The 22,156-nt window shown below is 40.7% G+C and overlaps 1 protein-coding gene across 2 annotated transcripts in view; it reads right to left on the bottom strand.

Moving 5' to 3' along the window:
- Positions 1-617: 617 nt before the first annotated feature.
- Tbx15 (T-box 15) overlaps positions 618-22,156 on the bottom strand; it is a 132,539-nt gene continuing 111,000 nt past the window's right edge. For both annotated transcript variants that reach the window (XM_004646169.3, XM_023706470.1), the window contains exons 7-8: positions 16,118-16,215; positions 618-3,128 (exon numbers count right to left, since the gene is read on the bottom strand). In XM_004646169.3, coding sequence (XP_004646226.1) covers positions 2,344-3,128; positions 16,118-16,215 — 883 coding nt within the window. In that variant the 3' untranslated portion in view covers positions 618-2,343. The remainder of the gene's footprint in view (positions 3,129-16,117; positions 16,216-22,156) is intronic.

The raw sequence follows: 22,156 nt of genomic DNA on the forward strand, positions 1-22,156 counted from the left end.
TTTTTTTTGTGGAATGGGGATTGAATTCAGGTCCTTGCATTTGCCAGGCAAGCACTTATTCTACTGAACCATCTCCCCAGGCCCTCATCAAATTGTTGAAAAATGGTCACTCACGGTTTATATCTTCTACACAGCAAAGACGAGAGCTCTGATACAAGTTCCTGCAGCTCATACAAAGGCAAACATTTTGTTAATATCAGAAGACCTGCTAGTTTCTCTTGGTTACTGAAAAGAATGTTTGGGGCTAAAATTGTTTAGACAAGACATCATGCCTATATGTTGTACTCTGCTTAGCTACCATGAAGACAACAATACGCAATGGATCAAGTATTTTAACTGTCTCACTAATCTGTTTCCAAACTTGGTTTTATTGTTTGTGTCTTTTTTCTCTTTAGAATAGAATTTTAAAAAAGAAAAGACTTGTCTTCAAGTCCTAGTTCCCTCTCTTCTGACTTATACCATTCTCGATAATTCATTTAATCTGTGTGGAGCTCAATTACTAAATGTGTTTGTTTGAAGACCACATAGAATAGCATGCATTCAAGTGCTGTGCTTACTGTAAGGCAGAACACAGTGTGCCAGGCTGTTGTTTAATTCTATGAACAAACACACGGAAAACAATTGCAAAGATTTTATTTAGCGGGTTTCTGTGCTTGGCACTTAGAAACAGTTCCGTGCATAAGGGCAAATTTTTATACACCTTTACTTCATACATATTTTACACACCCTTTTATTGCCCCCTTTTCAATATTCAAAATATTGGATTCCCCACTAGGCATATAAATACATTTATCTACAACACCTCAAAACCAAAAATCTTAGTATCTGTATTATTTTACTTGGTATTATTTGCATTTCCACACCATTTAAAAAATTTAACTTGCACCAAGCTTCCTTTGTTTTTTTTTTTTCTTACCATTAAAGGACTTAAAGGGAAAAAGAAAGATGAAAAACCCAAAACTTCAAAATGCACTGAACTAATTGATATAAATGGAGATCTACAGAAGGGCCAGGGATATAACTCAGCGACACAGTGACTTCCATGGCAAGTGCAAGGTCGTGAGTTCGATTCCCACTACCCCTTCTCTCAAAAAAACTGTATAAAAGACCTGTCTGCAATTCCCTGGACCATGACAGTGTCTCTCCAGCCAGAGGAGGGTAGGAGGCAGGCCCTCCCATTCTGGGGTCTGGATCTGGCATGTGGAGGCCAGGCCCCCCTTGGCTGTCTCTCTCTGAGCTTGGTTTCACCACAGGGGTGTAGCATTCTTCTACCTTCATACTTCCCTGTCCTTTCCCCTGCCATTCTTCTTGTTGTGAGGCTGGCACTTCCCACATGGTGCCCCTCTTTCCTGGTCACCATGGATGGAGCCCTGGGATCAAAATGCACTCCTGGCCTCTAGCCTTTGCACAAGTGCCCTGACCTTGCACAGTGTCCCAGAGAGGTTCCTCCCTCAGTGACGCCACAATTCTTTCTCTACAACCTGTAGGTTTGGGCAAACAAACTCAGCCACATCTCCTTGGTAAATTAAACTCTCCTCATTGCTCACACCTTCCTTCTCAGTCTTCCTCTCCACCCTTCTGCTCTCTGTTCTCTTTCTCTCCTTCAGCTTCTTTCACTCCCTCGTTTCACAGGCACCACCGGGAATATCAAGGACAGCACACTGAGTGAAGGGAGTCCAAGTGAAAAGCCATCATGTTCAGGAAGCCAAGTCCAGTTGCAGTACTGATGTCTTCCCAAGCTCCTTGGTAGAGAAAGGCTACAGGATGCATGATGTACTCCAGAAACAGCACAAGCTGCGGCAGTAAAAAGCTGGTGGCTCCTGCTAGCCCAGTTCATCTAGTGTTGTACAGAGATTCTCAGCGACAGCACCATCCTGGGCCTCCCTCCACCGAGTTCACCCAGCTCAGAGTCAGTGTGCAGGATGCTTGCATATCATGAGTTTGTGCATAATTATGTGTATGTGCGTGTGAGTACGCAGTAAGTGTGTACAGGCAGGTCTGCACATGTGTGTTTGGAAACTTTCATGGCAGCTTCACGCTAGTGTCTCCCTTAATGTTATTACAAAATGATTATTCATTCTCTTCAAAGGCCAGTCTTGCATAGACAATGGTTTATAAAACTAAGGTTTGAGAAGGCAGGTCACTGAGTTGTGCTGGATTCACTGCACATATCCTTCAGTGGCTGAAAAGTGTCTCTTGTCTATCTGTTTTTCTTCTCAAAAAAAAAAAAAAAAAAAAAAAACAATCGTGTTTTCCAAAGGCACTGGGATCCCAGAAAGGAGGATCCGCCTATGGAGATTCGAGTCTCGGTTGCCATAGGCTGTGGGGTGCTGGAGCTGCCCTTCAGACCATGTGCACGGACATCTGGGAGGAGGAGCCGGGGACAGCCCCGTACTGCCGGCCGTCACACGTGTTGGCTGCCTGCTGATTGTTAGGCGAAGGGCTAATCATGTGCATGCTGTGCTCCATCCCTGTGGGCAGGTACTGCCTCTCTCCGAAGGCCCCATTGGAAGGAGAAGAGCAGAGTAAAGTGCTTTGAGAGGCGCTCAGTTTCTCTGGGCTCGCAGCTAGCCTGGGGGAGGTGGGGAAGTTGTATCCGTACAGGTTGTAGGGGTTGTGGAGGGAGAAGGCATTGTAGGAGCTCTGCTGCATGTGGCTGCCCCCAAACATGTGTGGTGATGAAGAGCTGGAGGCAGCATTGCCTGCCTGCATGACGTACTGAAACTGCGAAGTGGGGAAGGACCCCAGCTGGCCGCCATAGGCTTCCATCTTGCTGTTGCTGGGCAACGAGGGAGGAGTTGGTATTCCTGAGATCAGGGATGGAGTCCTCTGAGGCATGAAGGTTTCTGAGGGCTGGGTGGCTGAAGCGGTGCCACTCTGGAGCCTGTTGTAGCCACTGTCACTCAGCCCTGGATAGCTCTGCAAGGCAGCCATGTTGCTTCGGGCACAAGGTGGATAATCAGAGAGGTTTAGATTACACAGCTGGCTTTCTCGACAGCCCACATTGAAAGTGTTGGGGGCCAAGTGGAAAGTTGGAGGAGAACAGGATGGAGACAGAAGATGGGAAGAGGCTGAAGGAGATGGGGTCCCGGTGCTGGAGGTGGTTGGCGAAGTACCTGTGCTGCCCCCTGAAAAACGAAACGTGAATACTGTTAAACACCGTAAAATGAGTTGGCCTCAGCCAAGTACAAGCCGCACAGAAGATGCTATCAAACGTCCAACAGGGGCTGATTTTTATAGAACCCTTGTTTTCTTTTCAACTCAAAACACTATGCTGAATGACTTGATCTGTGGATGTACATATACAAGCATTACCAACGAAGATAAAGGTGACAGGAGAAAACACTAAGCACTGTTTTTCTTCTGTAAAAAACCTTAGTAACTCCTATTTTTTTAAAAAAAAATTATTTCGATATTTTATATATTTATTTATTTGGTACAAGGTCTCACTACACAGCTTGGACTCCTAATGATCCTCCTGTCTCAGCCTCCACAGAGCTGGGACTATAGGCGTGTGCCACCATGCCCAGTTTCTGTGGCCAGCAAGGCACAGGGCCAGCACAGACTGTGGTACCACAGACTGACCTACGCTCCTTGCACTTGCCAGGTGGACACTCATACCACTGAGCTATCTCCCCAGCTCCAAAACTTGCTCTTGTGTAGGAAGAGCAAATTTAGTAAAATTAGCCATACTCCCAAAATTGTCCTACAGATTCAATGTGATCTTGATCAAAATACCATTAGCGTACTTTATAAAACTACTGAAAACATTGCTAAAATTCACTTGGAATCAGAAGAGAATAGCAAAACAATTCTAGGCAAGACGAGCATGGAAGGGGGCCTAACAATCCTTGACTTGAAACTATACTACAAAGCTATTTCCTACTAATCTGTTTCATTGTTTGTTTATCCCTTTTTTCTTTGAACTAAAAAATAAAGAGATGCAGAAACAACTCCAAACATACTCAGCTATCTTATCTTTGTCAAAGTGGCCAAACATATACACTCACTGGAAGAAAGACAGCCTCTGTAATAAGTGATGCTGGAAAAACTGGCTTTCCACATGCAGAATACTAAAACTAGACCCATGTCTCTCACCATGCACTAAACTGAAATCAAAATGGATCAAAGATCTAAACATTACAATCAGAAACAAGATCAATTTTTTTTTAATTTTAGGGAAGGGTCTACTGGGTGTTCAGCACAGGGTCTCACTACTAGATTGGACTTGTAGTGATCCACCTGTTTATAGCCCCTCAAGAGCTGGGATTACAGGTGCAGGCCACCACACCCAGTCTCAAGTGCCTTCTCAGTGTGCCCTGGGGATGGGGCCAGCATGGCAGGCCTGGGGATCAAACTCGCAGCCCCTGTGCCTGCTTGCAAGTTCACTTCTCAATAAAGCCTCTAGTGATCAGCTTTAAGACCCACCTGCTCAATTTGCCCCACTCCCAATGGAAATGTATTGATTTGTATTTTAACCAGTGATTGTTATTTACTTTCCCATCTTTAGTCTTTTATCCCAAAACATAGTATATCAAGTACGAATCTTATGTCAAGGAAGAGGGGTACTACAACAGGCTGTCAAATCAGGGCTGAGAAATGTGAAAATAAAGCAGAGAGGCCCAGTTGATGAGCTCTGGGGCGAGATTCATGTTCTGTCATATGAAACACACATTATATTATAAGCCCAGTTATAATTACTATGTTAGAATAAAGCAAGGCTTTCCGGAAAAAGAAGTATGATCCAGGGGCTCTGCTGATCTCCACAAGAACCTGCCCAGTTTCAGAGACTAGAATAAAAGCTATAATTGGGGTTTCTAGTTTCTGCATGAGGACAAAAGGTCAAATTGTCCATAAGCTGACTTGAAAGTCAGGAGATGAGGAATTCTCTTCACACCTCTGCCATGCTAACCACCCATAGGACCCCTGGACACCTAATTTACTGTCTGTAAATTTCAGTTTCTTCATCTAGAGATGGAAAATTGGATTAGATCAATAGTTCTCTAGCAAGGAGAACCTGGCGCTGGACAACACTGACATTCTAGGATTCTACCTTCAACCAACTAAAGCAGAATTTCTGAATGAATTTCTTTTTTGACTTCCATGTCAAAAAAATTCCTTGAGTGATGGCAATGTTCCACCAGGATTGAAAGCTACTGATACAACCTGAAGTTCTCACTTCATCAAACCCCTAGTTATAGTTTTGAAACCTGAGTGTACGTGAGAATCAGATGGTGAACTTGTTAAAGTGCAAATGGCTGACTCTGTTCCCAGAGCATCTGATCTAGGTATGGGAAAGTCCCTGAGAAGTTACATTTCCATGATGTTTCAGATCCAGAGAGCTTGCTGTGACTTGGACAATGTGTAGCATCTGTCCCATTTCTGAAAGTCACTGAACCTGTTTTTGAAAAAGTTATCTCAGGAAATGTGAATGTAACAGTTGGATGGGTGACTGGCACACTAACAGAGTAAGAGACAGTTCAATCCAGCCTACTTCAAATGTGTTCTTAGTTTAACAAAGCCAAACAATGATCTTCACAAGCCTGCCTTCCTAGGGCCAGGAAGGAGCAGGGCAGCATCCACCTCCCAGTGGAAGTTGAACACTCATGAATGATGGAGCTGCTGAGCCCTTCCCTGAATTTCAGAATGAGTAGCTGCTTTGCCTTGTATATTGAATCCCACTGGAGGATTCCCTCACTCACACTGTTATGGTATTTTCCCATAATGGGTGAGATCTGTGATACCTCAGGGGCATGGTAACTTTAGCTCACCCACAATATCAGTTGGGACTCTAAGAATCTAACCAATTCTATAAAAGGATAAAGGACATCTTAATTGGAAAGAAACAGGAGCAGGGTCTTTACCAATGAGGAAAACATGCAAAAAATCAGGATTGAGAGACACTGAGATACAAAAGCAACAATCACAATGTTCTAGGAAAAGTGGAAGGGGTCCCAGATATGTGGACTAAGATGCAGATGCATCAGAGGAACTCAAAATTAATTTTTTTTTTTTTTTTTTTTTTTTGCGGAACCGGGGATTGAACTCAGGCCCTTGCACTTGCCAGAGAAGTGCTTATTCCACTGAGCCATCTCCCCGGCCCCTCTCAAAATTAATTTTTACAGGGTGAAAAGAAAGCAAATCTCAGCCTACACCCACAGGTACAGGTAGCACTATTGGTTTTAGAAGTCCAAATTTGGCTCATGTTTTTTTTAATATTAATTTTATTGAGAAAGAAATAACAATGAGAGCTTCAAAACAGGTTAGTAGGACTGTTACAGTAATGCATTGCATATTGTTATCTTTGTAGTAGTTATTCATAGTACAAGATGCAGACATGATATCTTGTCTAAAAGGCTGAGAAGGATTTTTTTTTTTTTTTTTTTTTTTTTTTTTTGGCTGGCTCAGGCTGCCTTAAAGGTGAGTCTGGGCGTTGAACTGCGGTATCCTGCACCTGACTGCATTTGCACAAGCAGGCACTTAAACAACTGAGCTAACAAGCAGGTCCCTGGTTCATGTTAATAGTTTCTTTTCACAGTTACATTTTTATAAAGTGCAACCAATGCCACTTCTTCCTTGATAAATGAATGTTCAAGATGCCATTGAATTTACAGTCAGTACAATCAACTGCTGACTTTTGTCATCTCAGGAAATTCTCCTTCTTCATATCTAGCTCATAATTTAAATTCCTGTAGGGGAGGTAATTTTTTTTTTATTCCACAACACTAGAACTACTACTAGAAGCTAGCCCTGGTGTAGAAAAGCCCAAGCCAGGCTCCATGTCCGTGGGTCCCTGTCCATCTCATGACCACAGCAGTGCAGATGCCTCTTAAATCTCCTCAGCTGTGAAATGAAGGGCTTAAGACACTGGCTTCCCTTTCTGCCCTTTTCAGCACTGCCACTGTATCTGAGGATTAAAGCAGTATAAAATGCGCAGGGTCACTTCAAGTACTTTCTAAGGAATCATTTTAATACAACAAAGGAGTTCTGGAAGATGAAGATTCTAGAAAGAGAAGGATGACCATCTCACGCTACCTGTTTTCAAACAGCAAATTGGGCAAGCCCACTGTGCTTTAAGTAAAACTCGGGGGTTCATTTTCTTCTCTTTGAAACATCATACACATTTTCCTTCTTTTCCACTCTAAATGTCATGAGCTTCACTGACATAAGTATTACGGTGCAAATGGAGAAACTTGACTCCAGCTGTACAGAGATCTGTGTTTTACAAGATATGTATCTGGTCTCTCTTTGAAACCTGGTCCTGCTACCCCTGATCTGGTGTTTACGTGGCCCCCCGGAGGCCACCTGTTCAGCACGCTGTACTGTCCCGTTAGAGGTATGCTCCTTCAAGCACTGGCCCCAGCCCTACCACAGGAAGTGTGAGGCGAAGCAGATGACTTTCCACAGTTCTAAATGGCTTTCTCAGATGGTCAGAATGGAATGAATGGTACTGATTTAAGGCCTTGGTTGGTTTCGCTACAAAAAGGGGGGGGGTGACTATTAACAAGTTACAGGGATCTCTGCTGTGCAGATGAGAGTCACATGTTAAAATGTTTGTAGTCAGCTTGCTTTGGCTTTTAAAAGACATTCACTGGAAATGAGACTTGGTGGCCTGCTGAGCTTCAGGGGGTGGAAGCCTCCATATGAACTAGTGTTTGAAGGGAGGAATAAGCCTGTCCAAAAGAAGGTCACATTGCTTTTATTCACTTTGAAGAAATGCTCTTATGTACTTGCAATGCTCCGTGTAGATAATAGCTATTTTTCGAAGCCCACATACAGGGAGAAGACTATGGTATTCATTTTGCAGCGAAGCAAACTGAGGTACTAAGAAGGCTTTATTCTCTTATGATCTAATAGCTTGTCAACTGTTAAACAAGATTGGGAGTGCCAGCCAAGTGCTAAATAAGCCTAAGGAGGTAGCCCGCCTTCTCTGCACATTTCAACACTTGGCTGAGTCGAGACCACTCATCAGAGAAAAGCTAGGGCAGAGTGAGGGCCAGGTTGATCTGAGACAGAAAGGACCAGAGCTGCCTCAAAGGGAAGCTTTGCTCCCTTTTCTACAGAACCTTCTCTTCCCTTCATCTCCATCTTCTGTGCATCTGTTAGATTTTGAATGTTCTAGGAGTCTTGATAACAAATTTTTTCATAGGCTAACACGGGCTACAGAGACAAACAAACCCATTTCCCACCCCAACTGTCTCACTGACTATGAAACCTTTGAAGTCAGCCTCCTCAGCTTCAGGCTCCATAACCATCCAAATGGTATTACAAATAGCTACCTTCCAGGAGTGTTTTCAGAAGCAAACGAGATAATATGTATTGCGAAATACTCATAACAGCACTTAGTACACAGGCATCAAGTATTCCCTCTGCTGACAGAAGCAAAGGAAGGGGAAAGGAATCTTGGGCTCCAGCGCTGTAGCGCTGATAGTGTGGTCTCTATCCGGGCAGCACGGTACCTGGGCCTCCGCACACACTGATGAGTCTGATGTCACAAGGGCCAGATGCCCCAATAGTATACACAGGCTAAAGGACCCTCCCGGCCATGAATGCTGAGACACTGGATCAAGCACATCAAAACTGTGTGCTTTCGCTCTTAGGACTCTTAGCACCTTCCTTTCCGTAAAATTTAAAGATACACATCAGGCTGTGGGCAAACCTGAGCCATAATCCCAAAAACTATGCCAGCTCTGGCTCCTCTCTGAATCATCTATCCTTTCTCAGCTCAGAATTAACATGGACTATGTCACTGTTGTGTCTCTTCCCAGCTCAAACAAAGCAGAATGGATGGAAAACATATCCCACAAACTTAGCAGACTTTTTGGTGTCTTTCACACTATCTTCCTTGGGCTTAACCTACTTCTAAGAGGTAATTAACATTCTCCAGTATTCCTGGATGAATCTCCACTGTCTCAGCTCCTTGAATCCTACTTGGCCCAGTAGGATTCTCTTTCATAGAAAGCAAATTGCACATTAGAAATTTAGATCCAACATTAACTTGCTGAAACGCTCAAAGCTAATATCCCAAACATCCTAAGATGATACGTGTTTAGCAGTGATCCCATACAAGGACCATAACCTAGAATATACTTGTGTACCATAAAGACAAGTTACATGTGACCGTGAAAATCCTGAATGCCAAACCTGCTGACTTTTGCATCTTTAAATTGATCACTTCCAGATTGTAATATGGGGGCTTTCACATGCAGTTTCCTTTTGGATTCATTTTGTTGTGATTTTTCCCCCACAAAAAAACATTAAAAGCCAGTAAGATAAAACCCCATCTGGACTAGTAAAGAATAAATCTCCATGTAATTATTTGGTTCCTCAAACCAGACTCTTCTCTCATATAACTCGATAGCATCTGTTCCTGAGGGGTGTAACTCACCAGGTGTTCTGAAGCTTTCAAGTGGGCAAGAGGTAAAATATCTGCATCTGGTCTGATCCCAGGGAATACACCCAGAGGCTACCAGAAAGCATGAACTGTAATGAGCACAGTACTGTCCATCACAACTAAGGGTACCCCCTTCACACAGTGCGGCTGTGAATATTTATAGCACTAATGGAAACTGTGTGCTTTCGATCTTAGAAAGAGTCTTAGCACCTTCCTTTCTATAAAATTTAAAGATATGCATAAATCCAAACTCCTTCACTTTAAAATAGCTTTTCCTATATTATCTAACTCTCATTTTTCACATTGGTGTCTTTCCTCAGATGGTCCTATTTTACACCTACCATGTCCTCTGGGTGGATAACACCTTTGTCATTACTTACTTTGCTGCTACTTGTTCTACTGCCTTCCTTTCTATGGTATACATCTGTTGTTGTCACTTAAAATAACCTGTCACTCTCCTGGAAACAGCACCAAATTTTCCCATTGATAAAGACCTTCTCCCATGTTTACTTCTTATTTCTTATCTCCAACGAAAGTATATAGCTCTGTCTTAGACAGTCAAAATCTGTATTTCCTTCAATCACTATAATTAGTTCTGGAGTAAGGAACCAATTGGTACCCATGCAGAACCAAGGAATTTCAGGGAGATTTTGCTAGAATCTTAGAAGACAAACACATACCCTTTCCCATTGGAGCAAAAGCTAAAAATATGTAGGGCCAAAGATGCTTGAAACTATCAAACAGAAGCCTGAGAATGATGTCAACATGGAGAAGATCATAGAATTAAGAAATGGAAAAGATTTGGTCTGGGTGAAGTTGTGTAGGCCCCAGATTGGAATTTGTCTAAAATCATCTATTTGTACCTTTTAGTTTGTAAACCAAGGAGTTTCTTTTTTTTGTGCCATTTGGGTTTTAGCCTGCACACACCTAAAAGAATTCTAATGGATATGTCTCTCTAATTCCACAGGCTATCTCTCTGTGAATCTGAAGGTTTGGAAATTTTAGGATAAAGATGGAGGAGAGCAAAAAGAAAATGAGAAGGGTAGGAATAAACTATGGGCCACTTCCTCCAATGGAAGCTATAAGGAGATTATGGGGTCACAGAGGAAAGTGATAGATGATGTAGAGTATGCCTAAGGATTGTCACCTAGAGAGAAGAATTTCTCTCAGGCTTTCACAGAGAGCAAATTGCTCAAGCAATGGCCATGACTCAAGTGGGTAGGAGGTAAACTATTTAGCAAATATGTCCTAAACTATGGCCTCCTCAACTATGATCAATTCTTCACAAGTAGTAGAAAGAGATTTCTGCTATTTAGATTCTTTTTTTTTCAAAATTTTATTGATAAACAGATAGCAATGAGACAGTTTCAAATCAAATCGGAAGTACAGTTTCAACAAATAACACACTGCATATATCCTTCTTAGTGGTTATGCTATTTAGATTCTTGATAGAAATCAAGTTCTTCTTAAAGGAGATGTGATAAGATGCCTACTTTACTTTCAAAAACATAATTCCTTAAACTATTGAGGAAACAAGAGGAGCTGCGACTCTGACCTCATTCTGATCAATAAGAGCGAAACCATGATGTGAAAATGATGGCAACTTTTTAAAAGATAACTTTCATGTGGGCCTTCATGACAAAGAATAAAATGTAGGTAACAGAATAGCATCTGTTTGGTGTAAAGTTTCAAAGAAAGATATGCACAAATAGAACACTGGGAGAATCTAAACAGGACACGAAAGTGGTTCTGAAAGTCAAGTAGGAACTAACAAAAGGGAAGATAAAAACAGGAGCTCCTAAGAACAGTGAGGCACTGTTCTCTGACAATTTTATGAGGTGGCCAAGACATAAAAAATAATATAAAATAAAGGCAGAGATAAACATAAATAATAGTACGATCTTATTAGAGAGTCCAGAATTGTTTATAGATTAAGAAGCCCAGATTATATAGTCTGGATTAAGAAGTTTATAGATTTCCGTAGTAATAAGATAACTTCAAAAGAAGTTATACATTCAATTCCCAGCACCACATGCCACACCAGCCCCACCCACAGGTGCTCTGAGTCAACCACCCAGACTGGGTGTGGTGGGGCCCACCAGTAATCCTAGAACTGGGGAGGCTGAAAACAGGAGGCTCTGTGAGACCCTGTACCAAAAACATAAAACAAACAAAAAAAACTTACACATTTTAGTTGACCTACTCTTTTGTTTAACTACCCTGAACTTTTTAACTCATATTTATATTTAACTGATAAATAAAACATAAAACAAGATATTTATGAGATGTGATATAACATTTTAATACATATATGTGTTGCATAATATTTTAAATCAAAGTTGTTGTAATTTTAAAAATAGTAAACACATTTGCTCCAATATTTATAATTTCCTTTGTGGTAAAACCTTTCAAAATATCTTTAAGACAGAGCCTTGCTATGAAAAAAGCAATTGTGACTACCGTATGCAGAGTGGTTCAGAGGAAAACCTAGAGGCTACAGAGGACATTATGGACACCCAAGTGAGAGACCCGAAGGCTCAGAGTAAAGCCATAGCCAGGAAGCTCAGAATGTGAACATACTCAAGAACACAGAGCTGATAGAAAGGAAGGCAGAGGTCAAGAGAGGTGCAAGACAGTGAGCAATGGTGGGCTCCTTCCCTGAGAGGAGCCCGACTATAGGCTCAGCCTCAGAGACACTGAGCATAATGGGCTGGGGAGAAGTTCAATTGTTGACTGAATACAAAATTAGCTACTGATTGAATAACCCTGACCTAAAATCCTTGATATCAGAAGGGTTTTTTTTTTTTATTTTGAGGGATTTTTATATTTGAGAATACTCGCACATACATGGTGAGATATCTTAGGGATAGGATCTAAGCCTAGACCTGAACTTTATTTCTTGTTTCATGTATGCATCATACAGACAGTAACTTTGTACATTGCTCTTAATAATTTGGCTCATAGAGTCTCATGGTGTAAAATTTTCCACTTATAGTTCCCATCGATACTCAAAAAGCTTTAGATCTTTGGAGAAGCTCTGAATTTGGATTTTAGGATTAGGAATGCTCAAGTTACACAGTTCTTTTTCGTGGAATGAGTTGAAATGCTCTCTGTACTCCAACAGGAGTTCCTCGTTCATTTGGTGCAACTGAAATCAATGTTTTTCTATCTCAAAAGAGAAGTTCTATAAAAATATCCTGCGACTGCTCAGTGGCCAGCTGGACGATGGGCACTGTTCTTCATCTCAGTGTTAACAGGAGACCTGTGTAAGGTGGAAGCTTTTGCGTCATCACAACAACGTCACAGTTCCAAAGCTGATGTCTTCCAACTACTCTTTTCTGTATTTTACTAGTATAACTTGCCTGGTGTCTGATCCCTTTCATTGACCCTTTTTTTTTTTTTTTTTTTTTTTTTTTTGCCCTATTTCTAATTCACAAAAATCAATCTGGTGCAAGCCCAGTCACCAAGAGAGATCCCACAATGTTAATCCATTGATTGCTTAGCACACCCCAACACACCCAGAAGGTCTGTAGTGAGTTCCACTGGCACTTGAACAATAGGGGGAGCTTCAGGAAAGGCAGGTCTCCTTGTTCCCACAGAGAAAGACAAATCACCAGCTCTGAGGTCCCGGAACCATTCCTTTCAGCACAAGTATTACCAAGTTATTTGGAGCCACTCTTCTAGGGAGCACTCTCAGTTTGGAGAGTGCAAGTAGCTCTGTCTTATATATAAAAAGCTGAAATGCACATTTTATTCAAGTATATATATCCAGGGCCGGTGAGATAACTCAGCTGGCTAAGCACCTGCTTAGGCAAGCGCCGGGAGTGGAGCTCAATCCCTGGCACCAAATGCCGCGCCAGCCCCACCTCTGGGCATGCTAAACCAGCCACCAGGACCACACGTACATGCTCACCAGGTGCATGCCTCCCAGAACTGGGGAGGCTGAAAACAGAAGGATCACTACAAGTCCAAGCTACATAGTGAAACCCTGTATGAAATACAGAAAGAAAAAAAAATCTATCAAAAGTACAACACAATAGCATTGCATTTGGCTACAATGGACTTGTGCTCTTACTAGATTTGCCTAGATTTGTCTAGATTGCCAAAGCATGACTTAGTTGGATAGTCATGTCTTCCCTGTTGTCAGCAGCATTCAACATTCCTGGAAGAGAGGTTCTATCTGCAGATTCCCTCAACACATAAACATCTTTGCTGATTGCAAATGAAGACATCTCAAAATATGACCACAAAATTGACTTCATTTTTAAAAATGGAATATAGACCTATCAAAAGTTAATGTTCAAGACATTAAATGATAAAACAATAATTAGAAGAACCAATTAAGTTCTTTGTGTAAAATGAATTTAAAATTTTAGTAAGAAAGAAGAAAGATAACATGATGTGGTAGAAAGGAAAATGCCCTGCCAAGTGGAGATCAGCATTAGCTTCCTCAGCTCAGTTCTGCTACCACTTAACTATGGGTTTGCTATTAGATGGCTGCATGCCTCAGCTTCCTTTTTCTGTCAAAGGCAGAAGGTAGTAAATCTCACACATTCTTCTCCATAAAAGAAAATAACTACTTAAGATATATCACTTAATAGTTTTAGAAGATTTTACTTTTGTGGGGCTTTTATTGATTCTTATTTTCTTGATTGTACATATCAGTGGACTGCCTTTTGGCAGATTCATGCGTGCATATAACATACTTTGATCACTGATAGCCTCCCACTACCTCCTTGGCCCAGACTTTCCACCTTGTTTCTCATCGCAGGGTGGGGGATCGGGTTCAACATGAATACTGCATTTTCTTTATGCTTTTTGTTTCAGACTTTGAGTTTTATACAACTATGGCTCATTCAACTCTGTATTTTACTTGAAATTTTATGAACTGAGGAAATTCAATGAAAATGGTGGCAAAGGCAAGAAAATAATGCATTCTTATCCTCATCTAAGTAGAAAGGTTGGTCTGGCCTCTACCTGTAATAGCAGCATAAAACTGTCCCCGAGCTAATGTTACAGAAGCACTTAAAGCAAGGCCTATGCCACCAGCCCAGGCAGCTACATATCAGGAACTAGTACAAATCTGGATCAAGTTCAGTGTGTCCTTTAAATATATGCATATTCTAACTATTTAATAGAATTTTTCATTAACTATTTAATAGAACATTTAATTCAGTCAATTAGCTTTCCTAGCCTCCTCTCACTACCAAGTGAATCCAGTGATTCAAGCTTTTCTCCCTCAATAAAAAGGGGTCACTGAAATAATCACAACATTATGCTTTGAAATTTCAGTTTCACCTAACTAAATACCCTCAAAATATCAGTATGTCTTCACAATGATAAAATTTTCAGAAGCATCCTAAACCTTGATGTGGGGCACTTACGTAACCTGAAGCCTGGGCTGCCCACGGTCTCACATGCAGATACAATGCAGGCTGCCACACTCGTTGGTCACACTGTATGTACATCCACTTACACACCAGTTGCCTGTGCTGCAAGATGGGGGTGGACAGGGACCTTGCCTACTTAAGCCACAGTCCACCAAGGAATCTGTGGTCACTAGCTTTTCCTCAGCTGCCAGGTCCTACGTATGGCACATCTTGGAGACACAACAGTTAACATATTTGTTATTATTGATATCTGCTGTCAGGAGCTGGCAGTGTCTCTGCCAACCTTTTCTATCTTCTCCATGTTACAAATGAGCTCAGTCTGTACATCTTGAGCAGCGTCACATTTGTACAGAAGGAAGCTGGAGAAACTGGAACGAAGATTCATAAGCTGACACCTAGACAGCCCAGGTACCCAGGTGAATGGACCTAGTCATAGGACTGTATCAGGAAAGGAACTGAGATCAGCTCCAGGCCATCTCCCATATAGCCAAGTTTTCCCATCCTGAATGATGGGGAAGGGAGATTAGAAACTGTGAAAAGCATGGAGCAGTGGGACAACTTCATTTACTCCACTGAGTTGAGAGGGGTATTAATCCAGGCAAGCAAAACAAGACAGAACACAGGTTACAGGCTTTCAGTAGGCTTTAGCTGCTCCATGCGGTGAGACCTTGTGTAATTTTTCCCTATTGTCCAGAGCTAAGTTTCTCTTCATATATAGCACTAGAATGAGATTAGGATAGATATACAGCTACTTTCTTTTAATTCGATGAGAAGATTTGTACTAATAGTGTTTGGACAGGCTATCATGTCTGCATCTTGTGCTATGAATAACCACTACAAAGACAATATGCAATTAGTAATTACTGAAACTCTCCTATTAATAGGTTTTGAAACTGTCTCATTGTTATTTATTTCTCAATAAAATTAATAAAAAATAAAATAAACTTGAAAGAGCGAAAAAAAAAAAGAACTAGAATAAGAAACCTGATGAGGCTTCCATGAAGAATTAAATAAAATTATTATGGCAATCTATTATAATACTGAGGCCCATGTCAATGTTTAGTAATGGCCACAATAATTTCATCATTTTGTTAGCATAAATTTATAGGTATGTTTTCAGGAAGAAATACTTTGGGATGCCAGATGAGATGCTGTCTCTAGAACCAGCTTGTCTGCAGAAGCTGTGATGCTTTGGTTATTTACAGAGGTATTGAGTTCTCTCTGTTCTGGGAGAACTGGTGTAACCCATACCTTGGCATGTGCTGTACTCAGTCAGCCTCTCCTACGTTCCTCAATCCTAACACTAAGCAGGGGCCTTCCCCTGGGGCTTTACCTTGCTGCTTCTGCATAGTGGTAAAATCTTCGAAGGTGAGTGTGCGCACGGGAGGTCTCCAAAATGCATAAGTCTCCATGATGGCTTCAAGTCCAGTTCTGGGGAAAAAAACACCAGAAAATAAAGTTGTAAACACTCCCAAGAAATTCACTGGCTTTTTCAAGATCCACAAAAAGTGGGTGCTGTGACAAGTGGCATAGGATAGGCACCAAGGGAGAACACTATCAGGATAAGTTAGCCTAGAAAAGCACAAGGTACAAAGATGCCACAATGTAGAAAGAACAAATTCAACTCGTTCAAATTATGTATAAGCAAACCTACAACTGCACTTAGGGAAAACTCACTCTGACCTCTCAGGGGGGTTGATATGCATGAAAAGAGCACACAAAGTGTTAAAGACCAAAGCCACTGGCCGTGGGCGTGCAGCTGTGCAGAGCACACCACTGACTGCTTGCTCAGCCCAAGATGACACCATCCTCACGACCACATTACCACAGGTGCAGCCCATCCCAGAGTCAGCCCTACACCGGGAAAGCGGCCAAAATGATGTGGCCTCAAAGTTTTGTTAAATCAACAGAGATGACTGGGTGGCAGAAATGAAAGGAAAACAAATAATCAAACAGTTTCGATTGCAAGGAGAAACATCTAGCTGAAGGCAAAGAAGGCTTGGACCCACAAGATAGATCTCAGGCAAAACAGACCAATGTATTTCTCCAAATATTTACTTGTATTTGCATAACCCAATATTCTAGCTGGTCTTTAATACAAACTAGCAGATTTCAGGAGCTACCCAATATTTCATACATACGTTCCGTTATGGCTTCTCATTCATTGGCATTGGGTATTTACACTATACAGGGCATAATATAAATTATTATTGGTATTGGTGTTCATCTAGGTACTCACTATCTGCTCTGTCCTCCCTTTAACTGCTTCTATCATCTTCATTAGGAGCTCAAATCCATCATTTTCAGATAATTATCCAGGTTAATTAATAAGATTATCTGGCATAATCTCACTGATACTCTATATCTTCAAATTGAAGTATTGGTTGAGGCTTTGATTAAAGCTTCAGCACAGCTTCTTGATGTTTGATTTTCCTGAACAATTGTTTCATTTCTATCTAGGCTGAGAGAAAGGAAAAGTAGAGAAAGTAACAGAAGGCAAATGGAGGAAGGGAGGTGGTATGGAGTCCCTTCCCAGAACAGACAATCTTTGTCTTTCAAGATGAAATGAATGTTGTCTGTCCTCTCTGATAGTGAGCTCTCTTCAATATTACATGCCAGAATAAAATGAAACATTTTGGGTAAAAACAAATATGCTTTTCTTATAAATAGCTATAGCTCTGAGGTTCCCCTCAGATTGTCTGAGTTGGAACATTTCCTCCCTGACCAGGAGGTCTCACTTGTATAGTTAACTTTCTAAAGTCTTCCCTGGAATCTTGGAGGCTTTAAATACACCAGTGTTGGCAAATCAAACTCTGTATTTTAAGAAGGGGTTCAGAGGAGAGAGTGCTGCCTGGTGTTTATTAGCTGTTAATCTGTGAGAAGGAGGAATAGACGACATCTCCACCTACCCACCCTACGTTAATGCTGAATACAGTACATGAAACTATTTATAGTGAGAAATAGCCTGGGCAATTAGAGAGTTCAGAATAATCAAAGGATAGGTAGATAAAGCCATGCTGAGCCCTGGTGGACAGAAGAAATAGAGAGGCCAAGCTTAGATGTCACTGCTTGGTTTTGGAATGTTGGTGAGCCACCAGATCACTTCAGGATTCCCTTTGATGGCACGAAAGGCTCACGCAAATGGCAGTGTTTTTATTGTCCTACTGTCTATTCCAGGCTGCCCAGGAACATTTAACAATGATGAGGACATAATGCTAGCCCAAGGACAAAGGACAATCCATGCTCAGTTCATATTCAAAGCTAGATGAGAATGAAGTTACAATAACAAGCACATATCCTGCCAGTGTTATTTAATAAGTAGAAAATCAATTTAGTTTTCATCTTCATGATTAACAAATAAAGCTGTGCCGACGATATGGGTGAGTTATATAAGCAGCTGATTTTATACTATAAAACAGTGGCCATGTGTCCATTTTTCCAAACCTTAATATCCAACTAAAAACAGAGTTGTAGAACTGTACATTGAAAACCTGGAAATTTGGACAGGATCTTGGGTATCACTCACTCACCTAGGACATCATATTTGATTGTTATACAGACCCTCGTGGCATGTTACCTGAGGAAAATACTCATTTTTTATTAGCTGTGTTAGAAAGTTCTTTCTGAGGGCTGGCCAGATAGCTCAATGGATTAAAGCACCTGCTTAGGCAGACACAGGGATCGGTATGCTGGGCTGGCCCCAGCCCTGCCCCCGGGGTGTCTGTCCTGAACTGGAGACTGAGTCTGGGCATGGTGGCATACACCTATAATCCCAACACTTGGGAGGCTGAAAACAAGAGGATCACTACAAGTCTGACCTGTGTAGTGAGACCCTGTAGACCCGGTACTAAATACATTAAAAATGTAAAAAGAAAGAAAGCATGTTCTTTCTGACATGTGGCTAACATTTTTGATATAGCTTCCCCCCTATGTTCCTGCACCACTGGGAAAGTGCAGTACTTCCAGGCATTTCTCATTATGATTCTCCTGATTCTGGCTCTTGGGGATACCTGCCTTGGGTTAGGGACGCAATGTACAGAATATCACGTGTAAGCATGTCCATGGTCCCTCAAGCAATGGCTGTGATAGCAGAACTAGGGAAATATAGGTTCTCACTTCCTCTAAACAGTGAATAAGACCTGAACATTACTGATCACACTTTACTAATCCTGTATGGATCCATCTCTCATACACTTATATTCCATAAGTCATAATATAAATTATCCTATAGCATGTACTACCTATTCTATAGGATGATCTACATCTCCCAAATCTATATGGATCTTTTTATGCATTCAGTATTTCTTCTCATGAAAAACCAATCCTATTCATTTTCTGTATGCCATAGCTTCCAATGGTCCTTAAATTCTATTAATAAATATATTACAGTTGGGTGTGGTGACACAGCAACATTAGACAATTCATTTCTACACATCACTAGCATGTGTGTATGTGAGAGCTTTGGATCTCATGTTTTTCTGTGCCCCAGTGCCCACCACAACATTAGATTCCAACTGACATGCATTAAATTAATACAGAAATAAACGTTTTATTACAGTCATTGTTTAATAAATTTTAATTTGTATTCACTTTTTCCTCAACCTAAAAATTTATAAAGGAATCTTAGGGCCAGTCAGATAGCTCAGCGGATTAAAGTGCCTGCCTAGGCAGATGCAGGGGCTGGGGGTTCGATCCCCAGCTTGCCATGCCAGCTCTGCCCCCAGAGTGCACTGAGATGGCAAATGAGACTGGGCGTGGTAGAATGGGCTTGTAATCTCAGAGCTTGGGAGGCTGAAAAACAGGAAGGATCACTACGAGTCCAATCTGTGTAGTGAGACCCCATAAACTATACCGAAGGACATAAAAGAAGCAATCTTAAATAAGATAAATTGAAGATCAAAGGAATTCTCTCATATTAGAGATCAGGATCTGAGAACTATGTGCAGGTATTTATTAACAGAAGGCTCAGAGATTTTGGTTTTCTTCTGTTTCGGTCGTGGAGTTTCTGACTGCCAACAGAGTATGGAACCCTTAGGAGAGGCCAATCATTTTTACTCTGCATACCTTCTTATGAGAGTCCTTGAGAGCTATCCATCATATCTTCAAACATTTGGATATCTACTAGGAGTTTATCCTCTGCCATATGGTGTTTACTTATTCTCTATCATTTAACCCTTGATTCATAAAAATCTACCTCTAGGTACAGTAAAATTGGATTCACCACAGAAGAAAAGAGCTGTCTTAAGTAAACATGCTTTATTAACATATTCCACAGGTGGATCTGTTTGGATCTGTTGCACACCAGAGACCTGAGTCATCTCTGAGGCTTCCAATCAGAGGTGCTCAGACTGCCAAGTGTCCCCTTTCTGTCTGCTTTTCCCTACTATCTCCAGTGACACAGAGGCCGTGTCTGAACCCCACTGTTCATTCCCTTGGCTATAATTTCCTCTCTGATTTCCAGGTTTCTTCATTTTAAGTTTCTCAGTGTATTGGTCAAACTAGGAGAATGTGATGAAAGGAAGAGGAAAAGAAAAGGAGCAAAGCAAGCCCAATGACTCTTGGTTAAATTGATGAAGACTCAATATCAATTCATTTGGGAAAATAACCAAACTGCAAAAGCATATTCTTGCAGCTTATTCCCCAAAAAGTTGGGATAATCCATTTGAAATTCAGCAAATATCTTTACTGTTGGGCTTTCAATACTCAATTATATTAGTTTGGGGTATATGTACATTAATATGGTATATCTTCATTATCTGACATACCCTTTCTTCCCTCTCTTGCCTTCTTGTCCCTTCCCTTGAGCCCCTTTCTCATCTCCAAAAGGTCTAGCTATTTACTACCACCTCTCCTTTGCTTTACTCCTTAACTTATTTATATTTTTAGCTTCTAAAATAAGAGGAATTATGTGATGTTTATCCTTCTTTGAAAGATTATTTTTGATTAATAATATAGTCTCAAAATCAGTCCACTTCCCTACAAATGATTCAAATTCACCCTTCTTATTATACAGATTTAACACAATCTGTTCAAAATACCACTCACATATCTCACAGAACTAGACAAAACATTCCTTAAATTTATTTGAAAACAAAAAAGACATAGAATAGCAAAAGCAGTTCAGGGCAACAAAGGTAAGACAGGAGGAATCACAATCCCTGACTTGAAATTATACTACAAAGCTACTGTGATAAAATCAGCATGGTACTGGCAAAAATAAATAAATAAAAATAGACCCAAGGATCAATGGAGCAGATTAGAAGATGCAGGCACAACTACAAACACACTCAGCTACCTTATCTTTGACAAAAGGGGCCAAACATATTCACTGGAAGAAAGATAGCTTCTTTAACAAATGTTGCTGGAGAAACTGGCTTTTCATTTGACAAAGGCTAAAACTACAGCATGTCTATCATCATGCACTAAGCTAAAGTCAAGACGGATCAATCATAAAAATACTAAAGAAGAAACACTGAATCCACTGGAAGACAAAGTAGGTAGAAATCGTGAAGACCTAAGGACCACTAGAGAGGTCATGAACAACGACCAAGTTGTATGGGAAATACATTGAAGAATCAATAACTGGGATCTCATCTTATTAAAAAAAAGTTTTGTACTTCAAAATAAATCACCAGCAAAGTGAAATAAAACCCTACAGATGGAAAAAAAATCTAGCCAACTGTTCCTTGACAAAGGATTTCTATCTAGAACATATAAAGAACTTAAAAAAAAATCACTCCTCAATTAAAAGAACCAATTCAAAAATGAGTATTTGAGATGAATACACACTTCTTGGATGAAGAAATACAAATAGAAAACAAATATACCAAAAAATATTCAACACCATTGGTCATTCAAGAAATGCAAATTAAAACAACACAGATTTTGCATCTCACTGCAGCAAGAATGGCTATCATCAAGAAATAAATCAATAATAAATGCTGGAGGGGCTGTGGAGATAAAGGAACCTTTCTCCACCGCTGGTGGGAGTGTAGACTGGTGCAACCACTATAGAAGTCAGTGTGGAGATTTCTCAAAAAGCTAGGATTAGAGGTCCCATTTGACCCAGTTATTCCCCTTCTGGGTATCTTCCCAGAAGAATTAAAAAACATCATATCACAGCAATATGTGTGCACTCATGTTTATAGCAACACAATTTATTATAGCCAAATCCAGAAATAAATCATATCCCTATCAACCAGGGAATAGGTAAAAAATATGTGTCCTATTCAATAAAAGAGAACCATGTATAAAGAATTAATTTGTGTTATTGTGGGAGGGTCCTGCTTCAAGGTTGTATATGATGAGATTTTTGGACTTATGTGCAAACATGAGAAGTATATAATTCTTTATCCTATTTTTAAAACATAAT

Source organism: Octodon degus, unplaced genomic scaffold, assembly GCF_000260255.1.
Source record: "Octodon degus isolate 3935 unplaced genomic scaffold, OctDeg1.0 scaffold00257, whole genome shotgun sequence".
Lineage (NCBI taxonomy): Eukaryota > Metazoa > Chordata > Mammalia > Rodentia > Octodontidae > Octodon > Octodon degus.